General features: G+C 40.6%; 1 protein-coding gene across 1 annotated transcript; it reads right to left on the bottom strand.

Moving 5' to 3' along the window:
- Positions 1-5,964: 5,964 nt before the first annotated feature.
- Positions 5,965-20,523, bottom strand: rnd3a (Rho family GTPase 3a). The gene is made up of 5 exons (XM_067582770.1): positions 20,200-20,523; positions 19,530-19,617; positions 10,758-10,867; positions 8,543-8,677; positions 5,965-8,314 (listed from the first exon to the last, which is right to left on the bottom strand). The coding sequence occupies exons 1-5, from the start codon at positions 20,347-20,349 to the stop codon at positions 8,066-8,068; spliced, it is 732 nt and encodes a 243-aa protein (XP_067438871.1). The 5' UTR covers positions 20,350-20,523; the 3' UTR covers positions 5,965-8,065.
- Positions 20,524-22,086: the final 1,563 nt, after the last annotated feature.

Below are 22,086 nucleotides of genomic sequence, written 5' to 3' on the forward strand. Positions count from 1 at the left end.
AATATCAGAGGTCGATTGCACGTAAAAGCAATATATGGGTGACAGATGATCATTTCTGCTCAATCGAGTTGTTGCTCGTGCCCTAATGGTCCATCTGAGCTATTTTATTTCTTAATTGAGATGATAAAAGAGCTATTTCGGTTCTACAAAGATGGTGATGAATAGTGTCCGTCTCTGTAAGCCTGTTACTGCAGACAGATTAAGAAATGTGTCCTCTTTTGCAGTGGAGAGTGGGGAAAGGGCTCTGGCTTAATATTAAAACAATATCAACACTGTACATAAGGGAAATCCTGAGTGATGGTTTAAAATGGTTTTAAAATAGTTTACAGATTTGCCCTTTATGAATCAAAGTCAAATAAGCAATCAATGTGACACAAACTTGAGCTTTTTCATACTGTGATCCACTTATTTCTGTGAAATTAAGAAATATGTCCAATGAGGAATGGCATCCTGGAAAAGTCTGATATCTACCAGCTACATTTCAAAGCACCCCGTTTGTCACTTGTCAGATTAACGCGCTGGAAGGCAGGTGCAAACAAAAGGAAAGGACGACGAGATCCTCTAATCTCTTTGTTTCAAACCATTTCTGTCTTTTGGGACCGAGCTGCAAAAGGCTACAATGGGGCTCAACCTTTTCAAATAAAGCAGATAGGAGTGGCTTCTTGTCACATCTCTTTCACATAAATGCCAACACTGTTTGTGTGTGTGAGTCATGTCTATGTCTGTGCGATTTTACAAAGAAAACTCCCAAAAAATGTACTCGGGGCATTTGAGCAGCTGCAAATCATAAGAAGACAACCGTAAGAGAAGGGCGGAAATCACAGTACATGTGCAATCAGTGGATTAGCTCACTTCACCTCCCATACTTGTATAACATGACTGGGTAAAATTGGGCGTTGTGGGACACATATATTACTACAGTAAAGGGAAGGGTGGACTGGAGACTTGCTAAAGAGTGATTTTCTGCCAGCTCAGCCCGCCCAAAGGGAGTGTTTAAGACCAGAGCTGTGCTCGGGCACTTGCTTTTGTGGGATTCCTTACTTATTACGGTATCTGGGTCAGGCTAAGTACCAGTACAATCTGGACCCAGCTGCAGAATTAAGGTTAAATGGCCTCAGAGATGTTGTGTTTTTTGAAAGGGTCATGGTCGGCCTGCCACCACTATTATAGTGAGTCAGCGGTGAAATATTTTCAAGGTGTAAACATATCTGAAAGAACAGCTGCATACTGGATGTGTTGGCATGTTGACTGCTCCGACAAACACAAATAGCTCTGCTGCAAACTGCTGGTACTTTGCATTCGCCGGAAAACACGCCTGCTATATATATATTTCTTCTGATGTTGAGTGTTGAAGGACTTGTAAGTGTTGTAATTCAGCGTGTGTGGTTTCCCTCATTCTATCTTGGTGAATGATTTCCTACATTGAATGCATTTGAAAAGTCTCATAGAACTTGCCTGGACATAACCATTCAAACCCGTGTTAAGCATGTTAGAGAGTGTGTAAGAAAAATAAGCAGCAAAGTAAAGAAAGTATTTTTTTTTTCCAACTGAGCAAAAAAAAAAAAAAAAGTTGTGTCCCTTTTTCAAATACTCAACATGTCCTCTAGACGTATTACGTTCAGGTTTATTGAGGCTATGGTCTGGGTGGAGAAAGTGTTGAATGATCAAGATAAAGCTCAACAGACTACTCCCTCGTGGGTCTGGTGAATATAGAAGCATAACTGACTCAAGGAAGAAGCCTAGTTTGATAACAAGGGACTCAAACTAAACTGATGAAAGATTTTCTCTGGACTCCATTTAGCAAGAAGTACTGTGATGTCACCATTACAATGTCAGTACAGGAAAAACATCAGAGAGCATTTTAGGTGTAAAGGAATTGTTATATTTCTGTATGTTAAATATGAAGCTAAAACTAGTAGATGGTCATCTTAGGTTAGCCTAAAGACTGGAAACCTGAATAAACAAAAGTCTCACATGGTATCTTGTTTGTTTAATAGATATAAAAACCTAAGTGTAAAAAACAATACTTGTTTTATGGGGTTATGAACCAGACTATTTCTACTAATGAAGTCCCCAATGTGTTAATTAGTGAGCTTTAGATGTGTTGGTAGGCAGATCTGGTTACCTTTGGATACAGCCAGGCTTGCTGTTTAACCCTATTTCTAGTATGCTAAGCTAAGTTAACCAGCTGCCAGCTTTTGTTTCATATTTAGCATACAAACATGAGATTGGTATTGATCTTCGCATTTATTTCACAGCAAGAAAGGGAATATTTTGCAAGGAATAAGCATGTAGAAGGACCTACGGTGGCTGCGAAAAAACGCGAAAGGCCCTCCCTAGAGCCAGTGTTTGGTTTGTCTGTTCTGGGCTACTGTAGAAACATGGCGGCCTCCATGGAAAAGGTCCCTATGTGGATATAAAGGGCTCATTTTAAGGTAACGAAAACACGATTCATATTTTCAGGTGATTATACACTAATGAAAACACACTTATGAAGATTGTATTCCATTTCTGCCAAGTCAGTTCTGCTAGATGCCACTAAATTCTACTCACTGGACCTTTAACTGCAGTATGTCAGTCCACTTAAGAGAAGAAAGAAATTGGTCCTTAATCTTGAGAAATGAGTCTTAAATTTAATATTAATGGATGTTACTTGGAAAAATGTTTCCTCTGTGCAGCCATAAGGAGCACAGTTGTGCGTCTTTCATCCCTGACATTTATTTTTCACCTGACAGCCCTGTTTTCCTGCTGCTGACAACCTAATACATCTCAGACCTTGTGTATGTGATGAAGTCATTGCATGATATATAGGCTTGCTGCGTGAGGGAAAGCAGTTCGCATGCTTGGCAGCCCCGGGGAATTTACCACGGCCTGTATGACATTGTCTGCCTCCAGTGATACTGTAGCTTTTCAAGCAAATGAGGCGATGTAGTTGGATTCACAGAGAGCTTTTTGTTCCATTCAGCTGCTACAAAACTTGCTTTTCTCTGAGAAGTCAAGTCAGTCAAGGACTCAAGTCCAACTTGTTTTTTCTGAAAGGAGAGACTGTTGTCATACTAAGAGCAAATGAGGTGAATGTTAACTCTGCTGTGTTGATACTAAACTTTTCAAACCAGTTTAGTGTGGTTTCCAGTATGTTCAGTAAGCAGTATTTTTCCTTTTGTACTGTATATTTCTGTACATGTACTTTGTTCTGATGGCGCAAGCTGACGTAATGTTAGCAAGCTAAAATGACTGTCATGCAGCTAATTTGGTTCTGTGAATGCAGTTAGTGGTTTGGCCTGTTAATCTTGGGTGAAATTGTCTTGAATACCAGTGCAATCTTTTATGAAACAGAGTTGAAACCATGATTGGCACTATGGCTACAGACATTTTACAGCATCTGCACAGTAGGTAATTTAAATCTGAGGGAGTACATTAAAACTATTTTAACTATGAAATGACACCACAAATATCTGTCGGATTAAACTTCAATGATTAAAAGTATGAGATAAAATTGTTTTAATCCAACCACTGATGACACGAAAGTTAAAGTACTGATTGACTATGTTTCTTTTGTGCATATTAAATCAAAGTAAATTTGAATTGTTTTTTTCTTTCTGTGTCCCACTTTTGATGTATGATATTATGAATTTTAAAATTACACTAATGGTTTTTTCTATTGATATAATTTATACCTGAAAATAACTTCATGTCTGAGGTTTAAGTTGAAAATCTTGATCCACGTGACTGTGTCTTTTGCAGGTTTGGGCTTAAGAACTTGTTTCAGCCTCAGATAAACTTTTAACTAGCTTTGAAGAACTGATAACCACAGGCTTCGGTTGACCCGATCATCGAAAATCAAATCAAGCTAACTCAGTTATCTAAGTACAAAGAGCAGGGCCCAGGAGATAATTAACGGCATTGTTGACTTACTTGTGCACATTCCCCACCCAAATTTCTCCCAACTGGAAACCAATAAAGCTTCCTGTCACAAGTAACATATTATCTTTAACTGGTTCACAATGAACAGTCTGGATGAGGGCAAAAGTAAACTTTGAATAATCCACCTAAGTACATTTAGATACTGTACATCAGGAAAAAAAAGACTATATTTATGGTTTCTAAACAGTTTGACTCCAGGCTATCTGTGCACTGCACATGTAAAAAGATTTTGTTGAAGAGAGCAAACAAGAAACCACCATTGCTTTACTGCATTGTTACAGATCTGGAAACAAACAGCCCTTTTATAGGCCACACCTGTGCAATCATGACAATGGATCACAGGTGTGTCTTTTCTGAAAGAGAGTGAAATGAAACAGTATTATCCCATGAAGGAAAACTAATTATTTCTCACACAAATGATAGCCAATAAACCTTATCTGAAGTCAAATGCATACCACCTCTAGTAACCTCTAAGTTAGTATAGATTAAATTTTGTCTTTTTAGTCTCAACTGCTGTATAAAAACTTAAATATATTCTGTGAAACACATCCAGTTGATCTCGGAAAGTGGCTTCACAGAAGTATTCAGCACTCCTTCATCAGGTATTTCATGTCCAATTTTACTCACTGAAAGCAGACGCCTGTGATATTTTGCTATGATTGCAAAGCTCTTTACATAAACACACAAATGTGCCTGGAATTAGGTTGTTTACACCACAGGTGCTGATGTCCATATCTGATTTTAGTTGACTGCAATCTGTTTTTCAAACTGATCTATATCAGACTCCTATGTTTACACAGAAACTCTTCAGTTTGTGATTGAAACAACCTTTATGTGTACATGAGCGTCAGAATGAGAGGCGGGCAGAGTATGTAACCATGGAACCATAACCACAAGCATAGCCACACAGTCAGATTACCATCTCCAATGGAAATAAATGTAGGAGAAATAATAATTCAAGATTGGTTTCTATATTAAAGATGAAAAAGAAAGAGAATATCCTTGATTTAAGCCTGAAATTGTGCAGAAATGATTGCTGTTGCCTCGGCTCAGAGGGAGGTGTGAAACCTGGCGAGAACCCAGTGACGCAATGGTCAGAAATATCTGATCTGTGCCAACGATCGGATTACTGTCTGCCTTATTTTCACATATTAGTATGGTCTAAAATGATATGAAAATACCACATTCAATGTATTTTGTCCCTGTTTACACAATTTTACATATATATCTGGTTCTGTCATATGTGAGACAAACACTGTCCAGTGTAAATGTGAAAATGTTGAGTGTGAAGGTTCCTTATTGACCTAGGAAAAAGTAGTTTGACATTATCAAAACAATCTTAACATAAGGTCCACTCACTAGCTTTTCTGAAGCTTTCAGTCACATGAAGATTTTTGTGTCAAACAAGTGTAAATGTAGCCTTAAGAGCACAAAAGCTCAAACGAAAGACAGGTGCACTTCCTCTGATGATCTGCTAAAGTCATTAGACCATGTGAACTGGGAAAGTGGAACTCCAAAAACACCCCCCAAAACTCTCCTCTCAGTGTACCATTTTACATAATATTTTCTCCCAATAAACAGAAAACACACTTCTCTTTAATTACATTTGCATTTATTCTAAAGGGAAAATATATAATTCAATAAATATTGTGGGAACAACATTGGCAAAGACATTTGAAGGTGACAACATTCAAGAAAATGTACACGGGGAGGAGACAACAGATAAGAAAATGAAGAGTATGGCCACCGTTCTGTCAAATGTGACAGCATTGGCATTTGAACAAGCTAACTGGGACGTTTGTAAAGGTTCATTAAAAGTGCATCAATAATTTTGATATTTAAACAGTTTCTTAATTGCACTTTTGTTAACGGAAAAGCACAAATTCAAAAACACTGTTTCTCAAGACTTTAGAAAAGTCCAATTTTCAAATTGACCGTACGTTAAACCCTTCCCCCAAACAGCAATCATAGCATAGAAACTAAGTAGGCACGGCAGGCCTGTCAAGCTTTGGATTTTTCAACATATTGAAGAGGTGTATATGGTGCTTTTACTTCACATTTAAAAAGTTTGGAGGATGGTGTCTTTTTTTTTACTTTTCCAAAACAAAAAATACAAGAGCAAAACTGGATTAAACTGTGTGTTTTTCTGCTCTAAGCCGCAAACATTAGCATGTGTAGCTAACATCATTAGCCAACTACATTATTATGTGGGGTTCCAGATTACATTAGAAAAAGCCCCGTTCAAGACTGACACATCCAATGCTTGAGATCCGGGATTACTAACCACTATATTAGAAGTAAGGATATTAGCGCTCTGTATTGGATTTGGGGAAGTTTACCCAAGATGACTTTGCTAAACTCATCAGTTAGTCCTCATCCTTAAAAGCCTTTTTTCAAATAAAAGTGAAACAAGTTCTATAAAAATACTACCAATTAAGTGTAAATCCAACCTTTGTGTAGTTTTCAACAAACTCATGGAGCTAAGTAGCATTAATCAGCTAGCTAAATCTGCTAGCTACAGGTGTCATTGCAGCCCGCAGAATAGACCCCAATGGTTACCAACTAAAGATAAGAAGCTGCTTTTGTCTACTTGTCAAAGTCAAAGACCCCATTGTTTCAAAAAATGATCAGGATTTCAGTGTTAAATCTTCAAATGTCATCACTGTACACTGCATACGTGCCATGCTAAAATGGAAAGCTTGACAGTAAGGGGGCCAGACTAAGCGAAGCGTCAACAGACCCATTAGTTGTTTAATGACATATTTTAAATGGAGCTAACTAAGGGTCATAAAACTCAAACACTGAAATTACCTAATAACATTTCAAACCATGTAGGAAAAATAAAATTATCAAAGTTTGAGTAATGAGGAGTTTCCTCAACAGCAGAGTCTGAACACTTCAGGGAAATGCAAAGCTGAAAGCTGTGATGTTTTCAGAGACTAATAAACAAGCTTTAATTGGTGCTTTCATTTCCACTCCCTCTCTAAAGTGCAGTGGAAAAGTGATTCATAGCTCAAAATGAATGTCAGCCTGTTAGGGCATCCTCATTTTACACAATAAATCACTTTTTCACTTGTTTAGTGTTGGTCAACTAAAGCTTCTTGGACCATCAAGGGTCCATTATGGATTTTTTAAAGTTAGTTCTGTTCTCACCAAAACAATAATTACAAATTGGTGACTTCTAAGGCAGATTTAGACTGAAAGACCAAATAACATTTGTTTATCACATGGACTGAAGGAACAAATCCTGGAAGCTGACTTCAGTTTTGAGTCTTTTTGCTTATGGCTCCCCAGTATCTTACAGAGGCATTTATAAACCTGTGAGTGTGAAGAATAGTTACCATAATCTGTCTTCAGAGAGTCATTATGTATCTATAGCTGTTGAGGTGAAATAAATGAGCACGGAGTGGCCATCTGACTGGTGCAGATGTGTAATTTTAGGATGAAGCTAAATTAAAACGATGACACAGTTACACACCAATGACTTCACATTATACCGACAACAAATCAGAGAGAGGGGACACACAGCGTCAGGTTTCCATTGTGCAGGACTAAGAAATTCCTCTTTTAAACTGCTCTGCACACAGACTTACAGTTACAGTAGCAGGGGTGAGAGTTAAACACTTCCAAACCACAGTGATGAGTTGTTGTATAAGCCCTCTGAGCAAAAAGTCTTTGATCCAGCACAAACAACAGCAGCTCCTCTTTTTTCCCACCAGGCAGCAAACCCCCCATTGCTGCCTTTGGCTATCATTCAAAAGATCACATGTTCTTCCGCTACAAACGAGTGTCTAATGACATCACTCCTCCTGCTCATTTCCTGTAGGTGTGGAAAGCCTCGACTGCATCCGCTTCTTCCTCCCAGAGGAAGCAGGTCACTTCCCCGAGCAGGTAGCCCGCTGACAGATAGCTTCCTCATCTGGTGGGGCGGGGGCCATATGGATGGGGACGCTACGACGCATTGAGTTTTCATTGGTGCAGAGTATTCCACTAACATGTACATGAATTGAAGCTTATAAAGCCCCTTTCCAGACAAATAAGGGGTCTTTCGCATGCAGGAAAGAGCATTGCCCCATAACTTCCTGCTTGCACTGTGCTCTGTCCTTATTCTCCTCAGTCTAATCCCCTTCGGTCTGATCAGTCACATGACCGAGCAACTTTTGGCTTTGTCCTTCCGGAGGTCCGAGGCCACAGCCGCCAGGTCGGGCCTACCGGGCATGTGTGAAATCCTCTTGTTGGTGCGGGTGGCCTTACTGCGCTTGACATTTTTGTTGTTTTTGTTGATGCAGGCCAGTGTGGCCACATGGAAAATGTCCCTGACGCTGTTCTCCGACTGCTGGGCCGAGCACTCGATGTAAGGTGCCGAGATCTGCTTGGCCATGCTGGAACCCTGAGAGGGGGAAGAGGTCAAATATGGTCACCACCAGAAGAAAGGGCTTGAAGGTCAAGTTAGAAAGAGGTTTTTTTTTAAAGTGCTCGCATCAACAATGACGAAAGGAAGGGATCAATTAAACATGGCTTAAACTTGAGCACAATGAGCAGTTTGCTTTCCTGCATGTTTCGTTCAAATATCTGGTGTTTCAAAATGGATCATTTAAAGCACTTTTAATCAGCATACCTGGTCATAAGACACGGGTGTCTGCCGGTGGTTGGAAAGCTCCACTAGTGTGCTCAGGTCGGTGCGTAGGTCTGACTTACAGCCAACCAACAGCATCTTAGTGTTGGGACAAAACTCCTGGATCTCCCCTTTCCACTGTGGAAAAAAAGAAAAGCTCTCAATCATGCATCATTCAGAGATGTTTCCTCTTATTACAGTCAAAAGCAGTAAGAAAATGGGAAACGATCCCCCACCAATGCCAAGAAACGCTGCTGCTTTCAATATCAATAGATTGCTCCATTTTCCCAACGGACTACAAATGAATATAAACCTGACAAAACCTTGTGTTTGAAAATGATGATTCAATCTGTGATAAAGTGTTCAAATATGTGTTAAAAGATGCATGTTGACTAGAACGATCTGACATGAAATCCCACAAGTTACACCCCCCCATCACCCGCCCTTCAAGTACAAAGGTTAAAGCTGCCACTTCCTGGATCCCCTCACGTTTTAAACCCTGGAAGGGAACTACAAATAATCCCCATGTTTCCTCCCTGACAACAATACACGCTCTGTGATCGATGGTATTTCTCTTGGGACTTAAATCTGAGGCTAATGTGCCTCAGGGCTGGCTGCCTGGCTCGCTGGCTGGTCAGGGGATCAAGTTCATCGACATCCAAAGAGGAAGTTGTTTTGTACAGTGTGTCTACCACTTTCTGTCTGCACAAACACCATTTGACTAAAAGCCTAGGTCAATGCTAATTCAAATCTAGACGCTCATTGTCTGAAACATGACCTTTGGCTGATACAGCATTTAGGAAACAAACATTTCTATTTAACAACACTCATATCATAGCTTGTGAGCAGATGGCCCAGTTAACTAGAGCAACTGGTTAACATATTTCTAATTACTCCAAATTAGAGCAAACAGATGTACAAGATATGATGGTTTGCTAGCTAACACCAGTGAACAGTAACTCAACTGGATGTATGGTAACAGTACATATTCCTAGATAAAAACAACAGAAAAGACCATGTTTGGCATTTTCAGACAGCAAAGAAACACAATCAGCTCTCCCCTATAAACCATACAAGAGCTGTAGACCTCCAATTTGGCCGCCAAAGGAAGAGATGGGGGTGATCACAAAGAGAGGTGTTGCTACAGACACCATAGCAGCCCGCATCAGCCAACCCACAAAAATCCTGGAAGCCATAGCACAGGAGTTGGGTGTAGTTATCGGATTTGACAAAAGATGAGTACAGGAAATGTTTCCAGGAACGGGGGAAGTGTATTGCATCTCAATTAGAGAACGTTGAAGGGGATTGGAAAGGTATTACTAAAGGATTTATAATGACAGTTTTTTCCAGGAGTTCATCCAAAATCCCAGCTGGGATCTGAGTTGGGTTCATCAGCGCAGTACAAAAACTGCTGCTACTGTTTTCAACCACAGCCCCAATTTTGACCCGACTGTCCTTGGGTTGCCTTCAGATTTGGTCTCCTTTTTTAAAAACAATTTATGGACATTGAATCCTTGTAGGTTTTCCATGGATTTGTTTCATATCATGTCCAAACGTTTGATCTGGGAAGACTAATCTAATCTGGGGCACATGTGACATTGATGCTTCTGCGCCTTGTGCCAAAAACTTGGCCATATTGTAACTTTTATGGACAGCTAAAAGAACACAATGAACACAGGAAAGGCCTTGAAAAAGAAGAGCACATGCCAGGTGCATTTTATTATAAGAAAACAATGGTTTTACATTTTTAGAAATCTGTTTCTGAGTACCATCAATGCCATCCACCAGTCAGATGACTGATGCTGCTTGTCATGTGTCATATCACATAACATAATACATATTCTGACATTTGGGGGTCAGCCAGTACGACCACAGTCATCAGATGTTAACCACCAGCAGCTCCATGTGAGTAAGTTGTGGCTAAACAACACCTCAGTAGTGGCAAGTGTTACTTCCTTCTTCCAGCTACTCCGAGGATTTAACCTAGCGACCTTCCAGTCATGCTACAGCTTTGCAACTTCTCATCACAAGATCTGATGTGGCAGAGGCTTCAAAAAATCTCCTGACTGTAGACTTAAACTTTTGATCTAGTTAAGTGCAACATAGTCTTCTCTCAGTGCATCAAACAAAATTAAAGTGAAGAGACTTTAAAGCAGACTTTAACAGAGTTTAAAGGCTACACACTAATGAGAGCAACAAACAACAGAGAGCAACAAACCTTTTTCAGCACACTGTCGAGTGTTTCAGGGCGACTGATGTCGAAACAGATGAGGACGGCGTCGGAGTCTGGGTAGGAGAGAGGCCTCACGTTGTCATAGTACGGAGACCCTGAAACAAAGGAAAACAAGAAACTGAATCAGCATTCACACACACACACAACGTTCAGATTTAGTTTCACTGGTCTTTGAAGCTGTTGTGCAAGAACATGAATACAAATCTACACGCATCCAAATTTGTACAACAGAACTTCTCGTCGTGACCCTTTTTTCAGTTCATCCTTATAAATTAATGACCTGCCTGCAGAAATCACTTCAACCCCCCTCCTAAGAGTCATGCAAGCAGCTTCATTTGTTCCCACACACACATGCGAAGAACAGGTAGCCAACTGAGGCCAAGAAATTTTCCAGATTCAATTTGCTGTTGAATGCTATTTTGGGATAATCTAAACTGGGATCCAGCTCCAGGGACACCAGGAAATCCTCTCAATCAGTGCCTTGGAACAGAAAATTGAACAACTTGTGTCACAAATCTGGATTAATACAGGTTTTCCTATTTATAATCTGCTTGGAAGAAGGTGTTCTTTTTTACTGGGAGGCTTAAATTTCTTCTGATATCCTGAATTCTGGCCTCTCTGAAGAGGAAATGCCTGTATTGAAGTGAAGGGCAGCAACCAAGTCTATGAAAAAACCTCAAACATGGTTTCTTGAATGCAAAACCAAATCATTAGTTTAAACTCTGAAGCATTTCGGACAGTTTTTCTCATATGACATGCAGAGCAGCTCAGCCATAATCTATAGCAACCAAGCAAGAAAAACAAATAATGCAGCATCAGTAGAAAAAAATGTGCTGACAACGACAAGATCACTTGTTGAAGAAATCCTCTTCGAAGAAACAGAACTTCAGAGCAAGGAAGTGACGCCCACCTCAAAAATTGAAACCATGTGTGAAGGAGACACCCCTTCTCTTTGCCAGACTGAAACATCTCCGGAGAGGAAGGGAGGGGAGGGGAGGGAGAGAGGTTGGTGTAATGTCAAGGTGAGTCAAGATCACATGACAAGCATGAGCTGACCACACACAACCAGCTGCCAAGAATCTGGAGAATGTTGTTTTTGGTAACCAAAGGTTCCCCTGGGAGGTCCTTTCCAAACACTGCAGCGGAGAACAGCCAGGAATGCACTGTCACACACACACACACACACACACACACACACACTCAAAGATCTTATGTTCCTAATCTAAACAGTCTGGGTGGGAGACGACACCGTTTAAACAATCCACGCTTCCTCTGCAGGCCTGGGCTTTGCACAATAAAGCACGACACTAGCTGGTGTGTGTGTGTACAAAAAACTCACTGCAACTCCTGCAAACAAAAATCTAGTGTCATTATTATAATCCTTGTATTTAAAACTGAAATTATATTCAGTGGTTGTCTATCTATGGTAATGACAACTGCTGGTAAGTCATGTCTGACAATTACAGCTGGAAATATGTGATATCATCCAAATAAACCCTGCTGACAGCTTCAGCTGCTTAGCTAACATTGCGTTAGCTAACATTATTGTAATGAGATCCTAGTAATGTTGACTAAAATATTGATGTTATGTGCTTAAAAGTATATAAGGCAGTGCCACTTTTCTTTACTATTCGCTAACGTTAGCTTTCGGTCGCTACTCGACTGCTATCTAGCTACAACATACAAGGCTGAAAAATGAGCTAATGCTAGTCTTTTTGAACCGCAGAAAGACGTTTTAAATATCAAAACAGCACAAAATGGTATTTCTCTCTAATAAAACATATTTAGCTGAGTGTACAGACACAAGTTTGGAATGTACGTTTACAAGCTAACAGCCAATAAGTTCATTGTGTGTTTAATAAATGCTGAACAAAGCCGGCTAACAACATACATCCTGCCCTTGATTTTATGTTGGACAATTGGGCTCAAGGACTTTGTAGTGATGGTACAGTTCATGTTTTGAGGGAGCTGCTGTTAGCATGACGTACTCTTGCTCAAACCCTGAATTCCACAGTATCACTTTTCCATTTCATGTTGATAGCGGAGGCAGCTAATTTACCTAATGCCCATTAGTATTTCAAAAACTTAGCGTCAGTCAAGTGTGGACGCCGACACGGTTACGTATCACGCCAGGAACTACACAGAATAAATTATTTTGATATCTTGATCCAAACATAATGTGTTTCAGATGGGAATGCACAAGCTTGTTATTTCCCAGCCACTTTCCGTTTTTTTCACTCCCTCCATGAGGACTGAAGCCGTCTGATAGGTGACACCACCTAAACAAAAGGCCTGACTCTGAGCGGCTGTCAGACAAGGCTCGGGAAGTCAAAGGGGAGGAGGAATGTGGGATCACCTGCAGGAATTTATTCCTCATTTTTCATGGCTGTCTCACAATCAATCACGACCGCATTGCATTGTTTGAAGGCTTCTTTTTTTTTTTTTTTTTTTCCAGCCCTCGGTCCCTGGAACCAATCACTGGAAAAATAAAACCCTGCGACTGAAAGGGTGAGCAGTGGAGTCGGTTGACATTTTACAATGAATTGATTGTTTTTACCAACCCAATGAGAGGAAGCACACACACATATATGGAGTTGCCGGGGTGCAGCGTGTGTGTGTGGTCTTGTTTCCGATATGAGTGTCTGCACATATTCCTGTGAATTTACCTGGAGATTAAAGTATTTATAGCTGCAAATCCTCTAAGTACATCTTTCCAAACCATTTCAAGCCGCACAACATAAACAGGAAGATGAACAGCGCTGGCAGTAACGTCCAGAGAGGAGCAGTCTTTGCATGTGGCATGTTGAAGTGTGTGCACGGTGCTCTTAATGGTTTTCAGGAGACTTTTATTTGGGAACATTGTCTTTCTTGTCTGGCGTTTATAGCAGTCGTAACTGCATTAGGCCTGTATCTAAGGGTAAACTCTGCTTTGAGGTCATCTTCCTGCCAACCGGAGAGATAAGAGGAAATCCCAAAGCTTACACACATACACACACGTATACACACACACACACAAAGACCTGGTGACTGTCATCTAATTAGCTCCTGTCATTGTTCTCCCACAGGATCTCTAAATCTGGAAGGAAGACACACACCCTGTCCTCCCTCTCCGTCCTTTAAATACACACTGACACACAATCTCCAGCCTCCTCTTATAGGCATTCTCCCCTGCGTCGTGCTCAACGGCGAACGAATACCGTTGTGCGCAGCGAGAGGATGCAGCTCAATGCAAAACAATACCAAACTTCCACTGTGGTCCTGATGAAAAACCAAAATGATTTTCCGTGACTAAGTGGAAGCTCTTCCAAGATGTTAAAATGTCCTTCCTTCCTGGTTAGTTAATGTGCTTTTTTGGGCCGGTTGCCACAACAGCTGGAATGAAAAGCAACATTTAATGGAAGACATACACATGAAACGACTCGGAAAATACATTCTGCTCTCTTCATATGATGTGACTCATTTTTCAAATTCCCAGATGTTCCCAGACTTCCACATAAACTACGATCTCACATTTCCTGATGTAGCCTGTCAGGAATATAGCTCTGAAATGTACCATAATGTTCAAGACATCCCTTTTTCTGTAGGGATTCTTCACAGAACACCGGCTTACTGACAGGGAGATTTGCTTTATCTCACACAAACACACGCAGTCCTGAGGTAAGCCAGCCCTCGCCTGACAGACTGGAGGTATGGCAACAGGTCTGCAGGCCTGCTGATTTACTGCATAGCTAACATAGTTGAGCATAACTGTGTGAATGTGTGTGGAGCGGCATTAAGCCTTCACGAACACCTGTGGAAATAACAAACGGTGACAGACACACCCAGCCATCATACGCCATCGAGCTGAAATATATAACCTCTCACCAGCCAGATACATTCAACACGGAGAGCAGAAGACAAAGAGCAATATGGACTGAAGCAACATGAGCCGACATCAGCTGTAGCTGCTCTGGTTGCTAAGGTATCTGTTGCTATAACCATCCTGGCATGCATGATTTGAAAAGGTGCTAAAATTGCAGGACAATAAAAAAACCCAGCATGATATGATGCACTATGTTACGATACATTACATTGTCAAATTTTATGTTACAATACAATGAATTGTAAAATTTCTACAGGGTAAATACTGTATGTTACCATAGGATGTTCAATCAATTCATCAGATTCATATTTTCTGGATCAAACAATGCAGTTGTCTATAAAATGCCAGAAAATAGTGAAAAAATGCTCATTATAATTTCCCACAGCCCAATGTAATGTCTTCAATTGTCTTGTTTCGTCCAACCAACAATCCAAAACCCAAAGACATTCACTTCACTGTCAAAGAAGACAAAGAAAACTAAAAAAATCCTACTTTGAGAAGCTGGAACCAGCAAATGTTTGACAGTTTTGCTTAAAAAATTACTGAAACGATTATATGATGATCAGAATAGTTGCAGACTAATTTTCTGTTGATCAACTTAACGATTAATCGACTAATTTATGCAGCTCTATACAATATAATATGTTACAACAAGATATGTTACAATATACAATATTTTATGATGTAATATGTTATGATATGAAGAGTATAAAGAGTTTCAGAACCTATAAATAAATACTTATCAACACCTAGAGTAATTAGAGTTACTAGAACCTTTTTATCATTTATGATAATATGCCAAACTTGTCAATACATCAATGTTCAATGTTAGCACACCAGCAGTCATGTGTTATTGCAAGATACTCTAAATCTAAAATGATCAATGTTGTGTTTTAAATCAGACCAAAGTATATGTAAATAACATCAGATTAAGCATTCAAGGCCAACATTTGATACTTGACAGTTTTTGATAACTCAGTACTAATCAAAAAGTATTGAGATTCAACATGCAGCTCTGGTGTTTTCTGTTGCTTTGCCCACAACTGCCTCACTTACGATCCAGTTAATTTTGTGAAACTCCTCAGTGGATAAGTATCCAACAAGACAAACATTTATCTTTCCTAACATCCAGATGTAAATGCACCTAAAACATCATCAAGATCCAGCTAAACAAATGTTGCTAATGACAAATAAGGCCACATTAACAGCAAAGTGCAAAAGAGCTACATCTCCATTAGTCACATGATAACTAATACAAAAACACTGAAGAATTTGAAGATGTGCATCCAAACAGGAAGCACATTTTAACGAGTGAGAGTCATGTCACGCAGTCATGTGTTTCCCAACAGGGGACTGGAACGGCTACATGTATTTTACTGTTAGGTGTAACATTACACAGAAAATCCTTCCATGACATAAGCAGACAGGAAGTCTACTAATCTTTCCTAGGCTTGCGCTGTCCTTTAGCTCATACACTATATCACTCAAGGTTCTCTCAACAGTCGGCAAATTCCACTCTGATTCAGTTTCCCCTTGGAAACTAGGTAAGGCTTTAGTGAACCACGCCACTTCTCTTTCACTCTGCTAAGGATCTGGGCCTGCTGGTACAATAGGGGTCTTTGTAGAGGAGGAAGTAGAAACCTTTAGTCTGAGGAATGCCAGACATGCGGCTCCAATTCGCTGAGCCCAGAAATGTGATCCAATGCAACAATGGCTGCCGACAGAGGAATGGAGGGGGCACAGTGTGAGTGTGAGCAGCAGAGGAGCATGAAACAGTCCCACAGCTACGCTGCCCAGCATTACAGGGCAGGCAGCACATAGAACATGCTCTAGAAACAGAATCTGGCCCGCTCTAACCAAACTCTGTCAAGTATCTTCCTTTGAAACTCCTTTATCTGAGTTTCATCCTGTTATTCAAAGTGGGTCATCTTTTAATGTGCAAAGTCGGCTGCTGTTCAAATCAGCACTGAACAAAAAACAAGAATTTTCCCACAAGGTTCCCCGGGATAAATCTTATCAAATGAGATCCGTTGGGTCTAACGTGCGTCTCTTTGGGAGAGTTCCTGAGTTTGTCTGATAACATTTTATTTAAGTCTTTATTTGTCCTAGCTTTGGGAAATTGCCTAAGAGAGTTGGAACCTCAGAATGATTCATGAAGAAAGAGAAACACTAAGCCGTTTCCTGTCGTCCGCTCTAGCATAAGCACATTCTGAATATTTCACCAGTGCAAAGGTGCAAAATCTGTTTAAACCGATCCTCTATGAGATTAGCACTGAAACGATAAGTTGATTGACAGAAGATTAAACAGAATTTTAAAGCTGCTGTCATCAACATTTCATTATTAACAATGGGTCAGATGACTATGTGAAATGTGAAACTGGACGCTTGTAGTGATGAAACCACAAAGAATTATCGCCCGATTCTCCTCAGTTCTATGGTTTAAGCGTCTTTCAGCTTATTGTTTTGGTTTTGTACTACATTGTCACACCTCAAGACTTAGTGGAGAGGAAAACTGAGCTAAAAGGAGGGTGAATGTCGCCTGAAACACTATCGAATGCTGATGTTACTCTGTAAAGTACCCCCCCCCCCCCAAAAAAATCTATTTATTTAGGTTTAAGAGTAGACAAATCATAAAACGGTGGTGATGATTCCAGCTTCTCAAAAGTGAGGATTTCCTGATTTTTTCCTATTTTATACAGTTGGACACACAATTTAAAGGCATTAACCTGAGCTCTTTAATACTGAGATATGCAATATTGACTGTTTTCTGACTTTTTGGAAAGAGTCAACATTACTGCAGGGTATATACCCTAATTTCAGGCTTTTAGATGCATTTTTCCTCATTTCTATTCAATAAAATGAGAAGATGCCTCAGGCAGGCAGGTGCTGAGCCACTGTCTTCCTGCTTGGCTCTCAAACAAACACCTTTTCAGATCATTTAGGCATGCAGGCAGGCAGACAGACAACGTAAACCGCTTCCTCTGCCGGTGAAAGAAGTGCAAAGCATCAAAGGCTGCGCCTCGGCCCCAGCAGACCCCACCCTGAGGCCGGGGAAGTGAAGCTAGCACAGGCAAGCTGGGTGGGGGACAAATGGAAGGCAATACAACTGTCAGGCATTTACCTTAATGACCTGAATTACTCCCATCACCCTCCCTTTCAAACACACACCAAGCTGCTCATTAAGCCACTCAGTCATTGCAGAACAAAGACCACCACCGTGTGTGTAGGTGTGTGTTTGTGAGGAAGAGGGGGGTGAGGGGGTGGCGGTTGAGAATGTCTGTCTGTGTTTGTCTTCATTTCTACGTCCTGGTCTTTATCCGAGTGCATGCTGGGGTCTCTCTCACACACACACAAACACACACCCCATCCCGGCACACCTCAGTAGATAAGGGATCGATTGGATTGGCCATGGCCGATGGGTGTCTGTACAAAGGGACCAGTCAAGCCGAAAGCCGTATCAATCAGTCACTGGGTGTGTGTATGAGGGCGTGTATGTGTGTTGGGTGGGGGGTTAGGATTGAAGCAGGGTCTGGCTCCATCTCACATCCACTGATCTAATAGGAACTACAACCCCCCCCCCCTGCCTCCTCTGCCTTGCTGTTTTATGAAGCAGAGAGAAAAAGAAAAATGGCTCCAGGCGGCCGGCCAACACAGTCCAATAAGACAAAATTCTCACTCTGGCCGGCTTTCATTTCTTTGCCTTTCCACTTTTACAATACACACATGCTGTAGGCGTGAAGGAATCTGAAATCTGAGCTGCTTGTTTTGCTTGCTTGTAGTGTTACCGAGCCTGGAAATGAAGATTATTCTGCTGATGCTTTTATTTACATTTCCTCTGAGGGGAAAAATGGTTTTAAAATGCTGCTCGACAGAGGTTCAGTTTGTGTAAAATCAAATACTTGTGAATTGCATCTGAGGTTTTGCTTCTTTTAAAGGAGAAACAAGAAGTTTCATGCTGATCCCGACATTTGGGAAAGTTACTCAAACATCGCTCAGGAATTCCAGGCCGCAGAGAGCTGCAACAGCTGGCTGTCGGCTTGTCCCCGCCCACCACATGCACGCACACACACACACACACACACACACACACACCACATGCTCGCAACACACTCAACATACGCCTCACTCACGCCTGCCTGCCTGCCTGCCTGCCTGCCTGACTGCTGTGCTATTCACTGCTCGGGCATTGATGGATGGGAAAGTGGGTTTGTTTACACACGCACACACACACACACACATTTAAAGCACGCATGGGGGACGCAGCAGCTGGTTTGGACCCTGAACACAAAGTCCGAACAACAAGCGATAAAAGCCGAAGAGCCATTACATGTGTTGCAAGAGCAAACTTTCCCGAAAAGAAAAGAAAAAAAAATGAAAAACCGCAGTAGGCAGAATTTCAAAGTGTGTTCTCCAGATGTATGAATATGCTCCTGATTCAGCCTATCATTACGTTTCCCTTTCCTGTTTGGGCTCTAGCTTTACTCAGCTGGTAGGAATTCATAAATTAAACCCAGCACTTTAATGCATTTCTGTGTAACTCTAATACTAACCATTTCCATGTAGGTTAAAGTGTGAGCCCCTCTTAATCTGAGGGGAAATGTGTTTGGCTTGTAGGAAAAGCAACCTCAGACTATTAGGCTATGAGGAAGGATTAACCCAGCTGTATTGATTAAAATGGGTCACAGATTCATTTCATTATTCAAAAAAAAATGCAACCCTGAGTCTCTCTGCGTCTCGTGACTCGGACATATGGATGGGAAATACCTGAGCATAAGCAGAGGAGTTCAGATTTAAATGTCCAGAAAGAAGGGGAGGGGTCACATGGTGATATTTCAGACATGTCCGGACATACAACATAGGAGCAGGCATAACATGTGATGTAAGACAATGGTTACCTGAGGTGTCCCACAAGCTGAGCTCGATCCTCTGCGTGTCGATTTCAAAACTGGCTGTGTAGTTTTCAAACACTGTGGGGACGTAGCTCTGCAGGAGACAAGGACAGAGGGGACGTTAGGAAAGGAAGCCTGATGGGAAATAAAGTGTTTCAACTAGATAGAAGAAGTAGCAGCACACTTGAGGACACTGAGGAAGACCTGTAGTCGCTCTAAACGTCGTGAACATATAAAGAAAAGGGAGCTCTGATTCAGTTTATCTAGTTTAATTGTTTTTTTCTATCACACACCTTCCCCACTGAGGTCTTATGGATGTGCACACAAGTATTTTATTTTGAAATAAAGTGTTTAAATCTTCATTTTTGATGAAAATGGTCACAATTAAGCTTTTAAACAGAGAAATAATACTTGCACTAACTGCACTTATTAACACCACTACAAATACTCAACTAGTGCCATAATACTACTACTACACTATTAGAACTATTATCATTACAATACATCACAACTATACATCATAAAGATAACACATATCAATCATCATTAGCGGAGCGTCAACACACCCATCTTCATAAAAGCAGCAGATATTGTGGTTAATATATGACAGAGTGTTAGTGATACGAGGTTAGTGCGCATCATGGTGATCAGTCTGTAGGGTGTGCGGGGGTCTCACCTCGGGGAAACAGTCCTTGGCGAACACGTGAAGCAGCGCAGTCTTCCCGCACTGGCTGTCCCCAACCACCACGATCTTACACTTCACACTCTGACTGGGATCCATGCCGGATTTCAGAGATAGTTTCTGACACGAGCGTCTCTCCTTCATTGATTTCAGTCGGGATGAAAGAAAAGAAAACGAGTCCAATCCTTGTGTTTGTGTGTATATATATATATGTGTGTGTGTGTGTGTGTGTGTGAATAGTCGATGCGGTCACGGAGCCTCCCTGCCTGCTTGTATGCTTGTCTGAGTGTCTGCCTCCTCCGGTGTCTCCGCCTGTTCTGAGCCGGTAAAAGCCATTTGCCCGTATTTATACCGTCGCAGGAGCCAATGGCAGCGGCTCTCTCTTCTCTCCCTGCCGGCCTCCATGATGGCGCCCCCGTTTGGACCAGGCTGACCACATTTCAACATTATACTGTAAATGACGGTATAAAAAAACAGGAGGTCATTCAGTAATGTAAGTAAGGATGGGCGATATGGACAAAATCAAATATCACGATGTTTTTGATCAAATACCTCGATATTGTGACAATATTGTAGGGATGACTATTGGTGTTTTCACAAAATATTTACACAATGAGATTTTTTGATAGATAATCATCAGTAATGTGGATATAATGACTAAGGTGGTAAAGGCAAATGATAGACCAGTCATAACAGTCTGGTAAGTTCAGAAAATTACTTTACTGTAATGCAGCCTTTAAAACTAGGAAATGACAACACTTATGTCATATCACTATATTACAATATCCAAAACCTAAGACGATATTTAGTCTCATATCACAATATCGATACGTTCAACCCTAAATATAAGTATTAGTTATACTGCAATTATGACGTAAATAAAGTATTAAAGGCTAACTAGCGCTAGAAGCAGTAGTAGCATTAGCAAACAAAACATAACAGACATACTTTAATTTGAAATATTATCTTTTAATGTTATCACTTATTACCAAAGTAAATTATACAACTTCCTCTTAACAGTAATGATAAAGACATATAATAATACATGTTAGACTATACTGTATCACATTTTCATTTCTCCAAACATCGTTTGTTTCTGTCAAAACTGACACAACTCAGTTATTTCATCAATATTCAGTGACATCATCTCCTCTGCTGCTGTGGCTTAAGCCTGTTACAAATAATACTAGAAATTATATTGTATAAAATGATATTGAGGGAAATTAATCTAAGAATGGAGTTGGAATAGCCTATAGCTTTTCTATTACTTAAAATAATATTCACCAAAATGATCAAGATGAGATGATTCTTCCGCTTTTTTTCCCCTGAATTTACTTTAGGAAACAAACACATTGCAGAAATATTTTGATTAAACTGTAATGCTGCAGATTAATTTGAAGCACTGAGGTGTGACATGCCTCGCCACTTGGAGGAATTATTTACTAAATAGCATGTCCCTTACACTTTAAACGAGGTGCTGATTGTGGCCATTTCAATAAATAAGTGCTTCAAAAAGGTTTCTGTTGCACCAGAGCACAATACAAGCCCCATTAGGGCTCCTGCAACTCACATGGAGTCAGATTTGATCCCAAGGTGACACAGCAATACATCTTATTATTATCATTGAGAGATTCCAAATTTCAGCTCTCTCCCACAGTGAACCCAGTATCTGGCTCAGCTTGTTTCCAGTAAGCAGCTTCGGTAATTTCCAGTGAGAACTCCCTCATTATTTTTGAATAATAAATGCATTCTTTGTGGCATATACAATATTTAACAGAGAAAAACACATTTCCTATCAGCTAGATTCTTTTGTGAAGACAGAGAAATGGTAAAATGGAAACTAAATTTCCCTGCGGGATCGATAATGCACCACATTCACAT

The sequence above is a fragment of the Thunnus thynnus genome, chromosome 24, assembly GCF_963924715.1.
Source record: "Thunnus thynnus chromosome 24, fThuThy2.1, whole genome shotgun sequence".
NCBI lineage: Eukaryota > Metazoa > Chordata > Actinopteri > Scombriformes > Scombridae > Thunnus > Thunnus thynnus.

Excerpts from the sequence above, each read along its gene's own strand:
- rnd3a (XM_067582770.1), bottom strand. The coding sequence starts at position 20,349 with ATGAAGGAGAGACGCTCGTGTCAGAAACTATCTCTGAAATCCGGCATG. Across the intron at positions 19,618-20,199 it reads CCAAGGACTGTTTCCCCGAG|AGCTACGTCCCCACAGTGTT; the intron begins GTGAGACCCCCG and ends TGTCTCCTGCAG. Across the intron at positions 10,868-19,529 it reads CAGCTTGTGGGACACCTCAG|GGTCTCCGTACTATGACAAC; the intron begins GTAACCATTGTC and ends CCTTTGTTTCAG.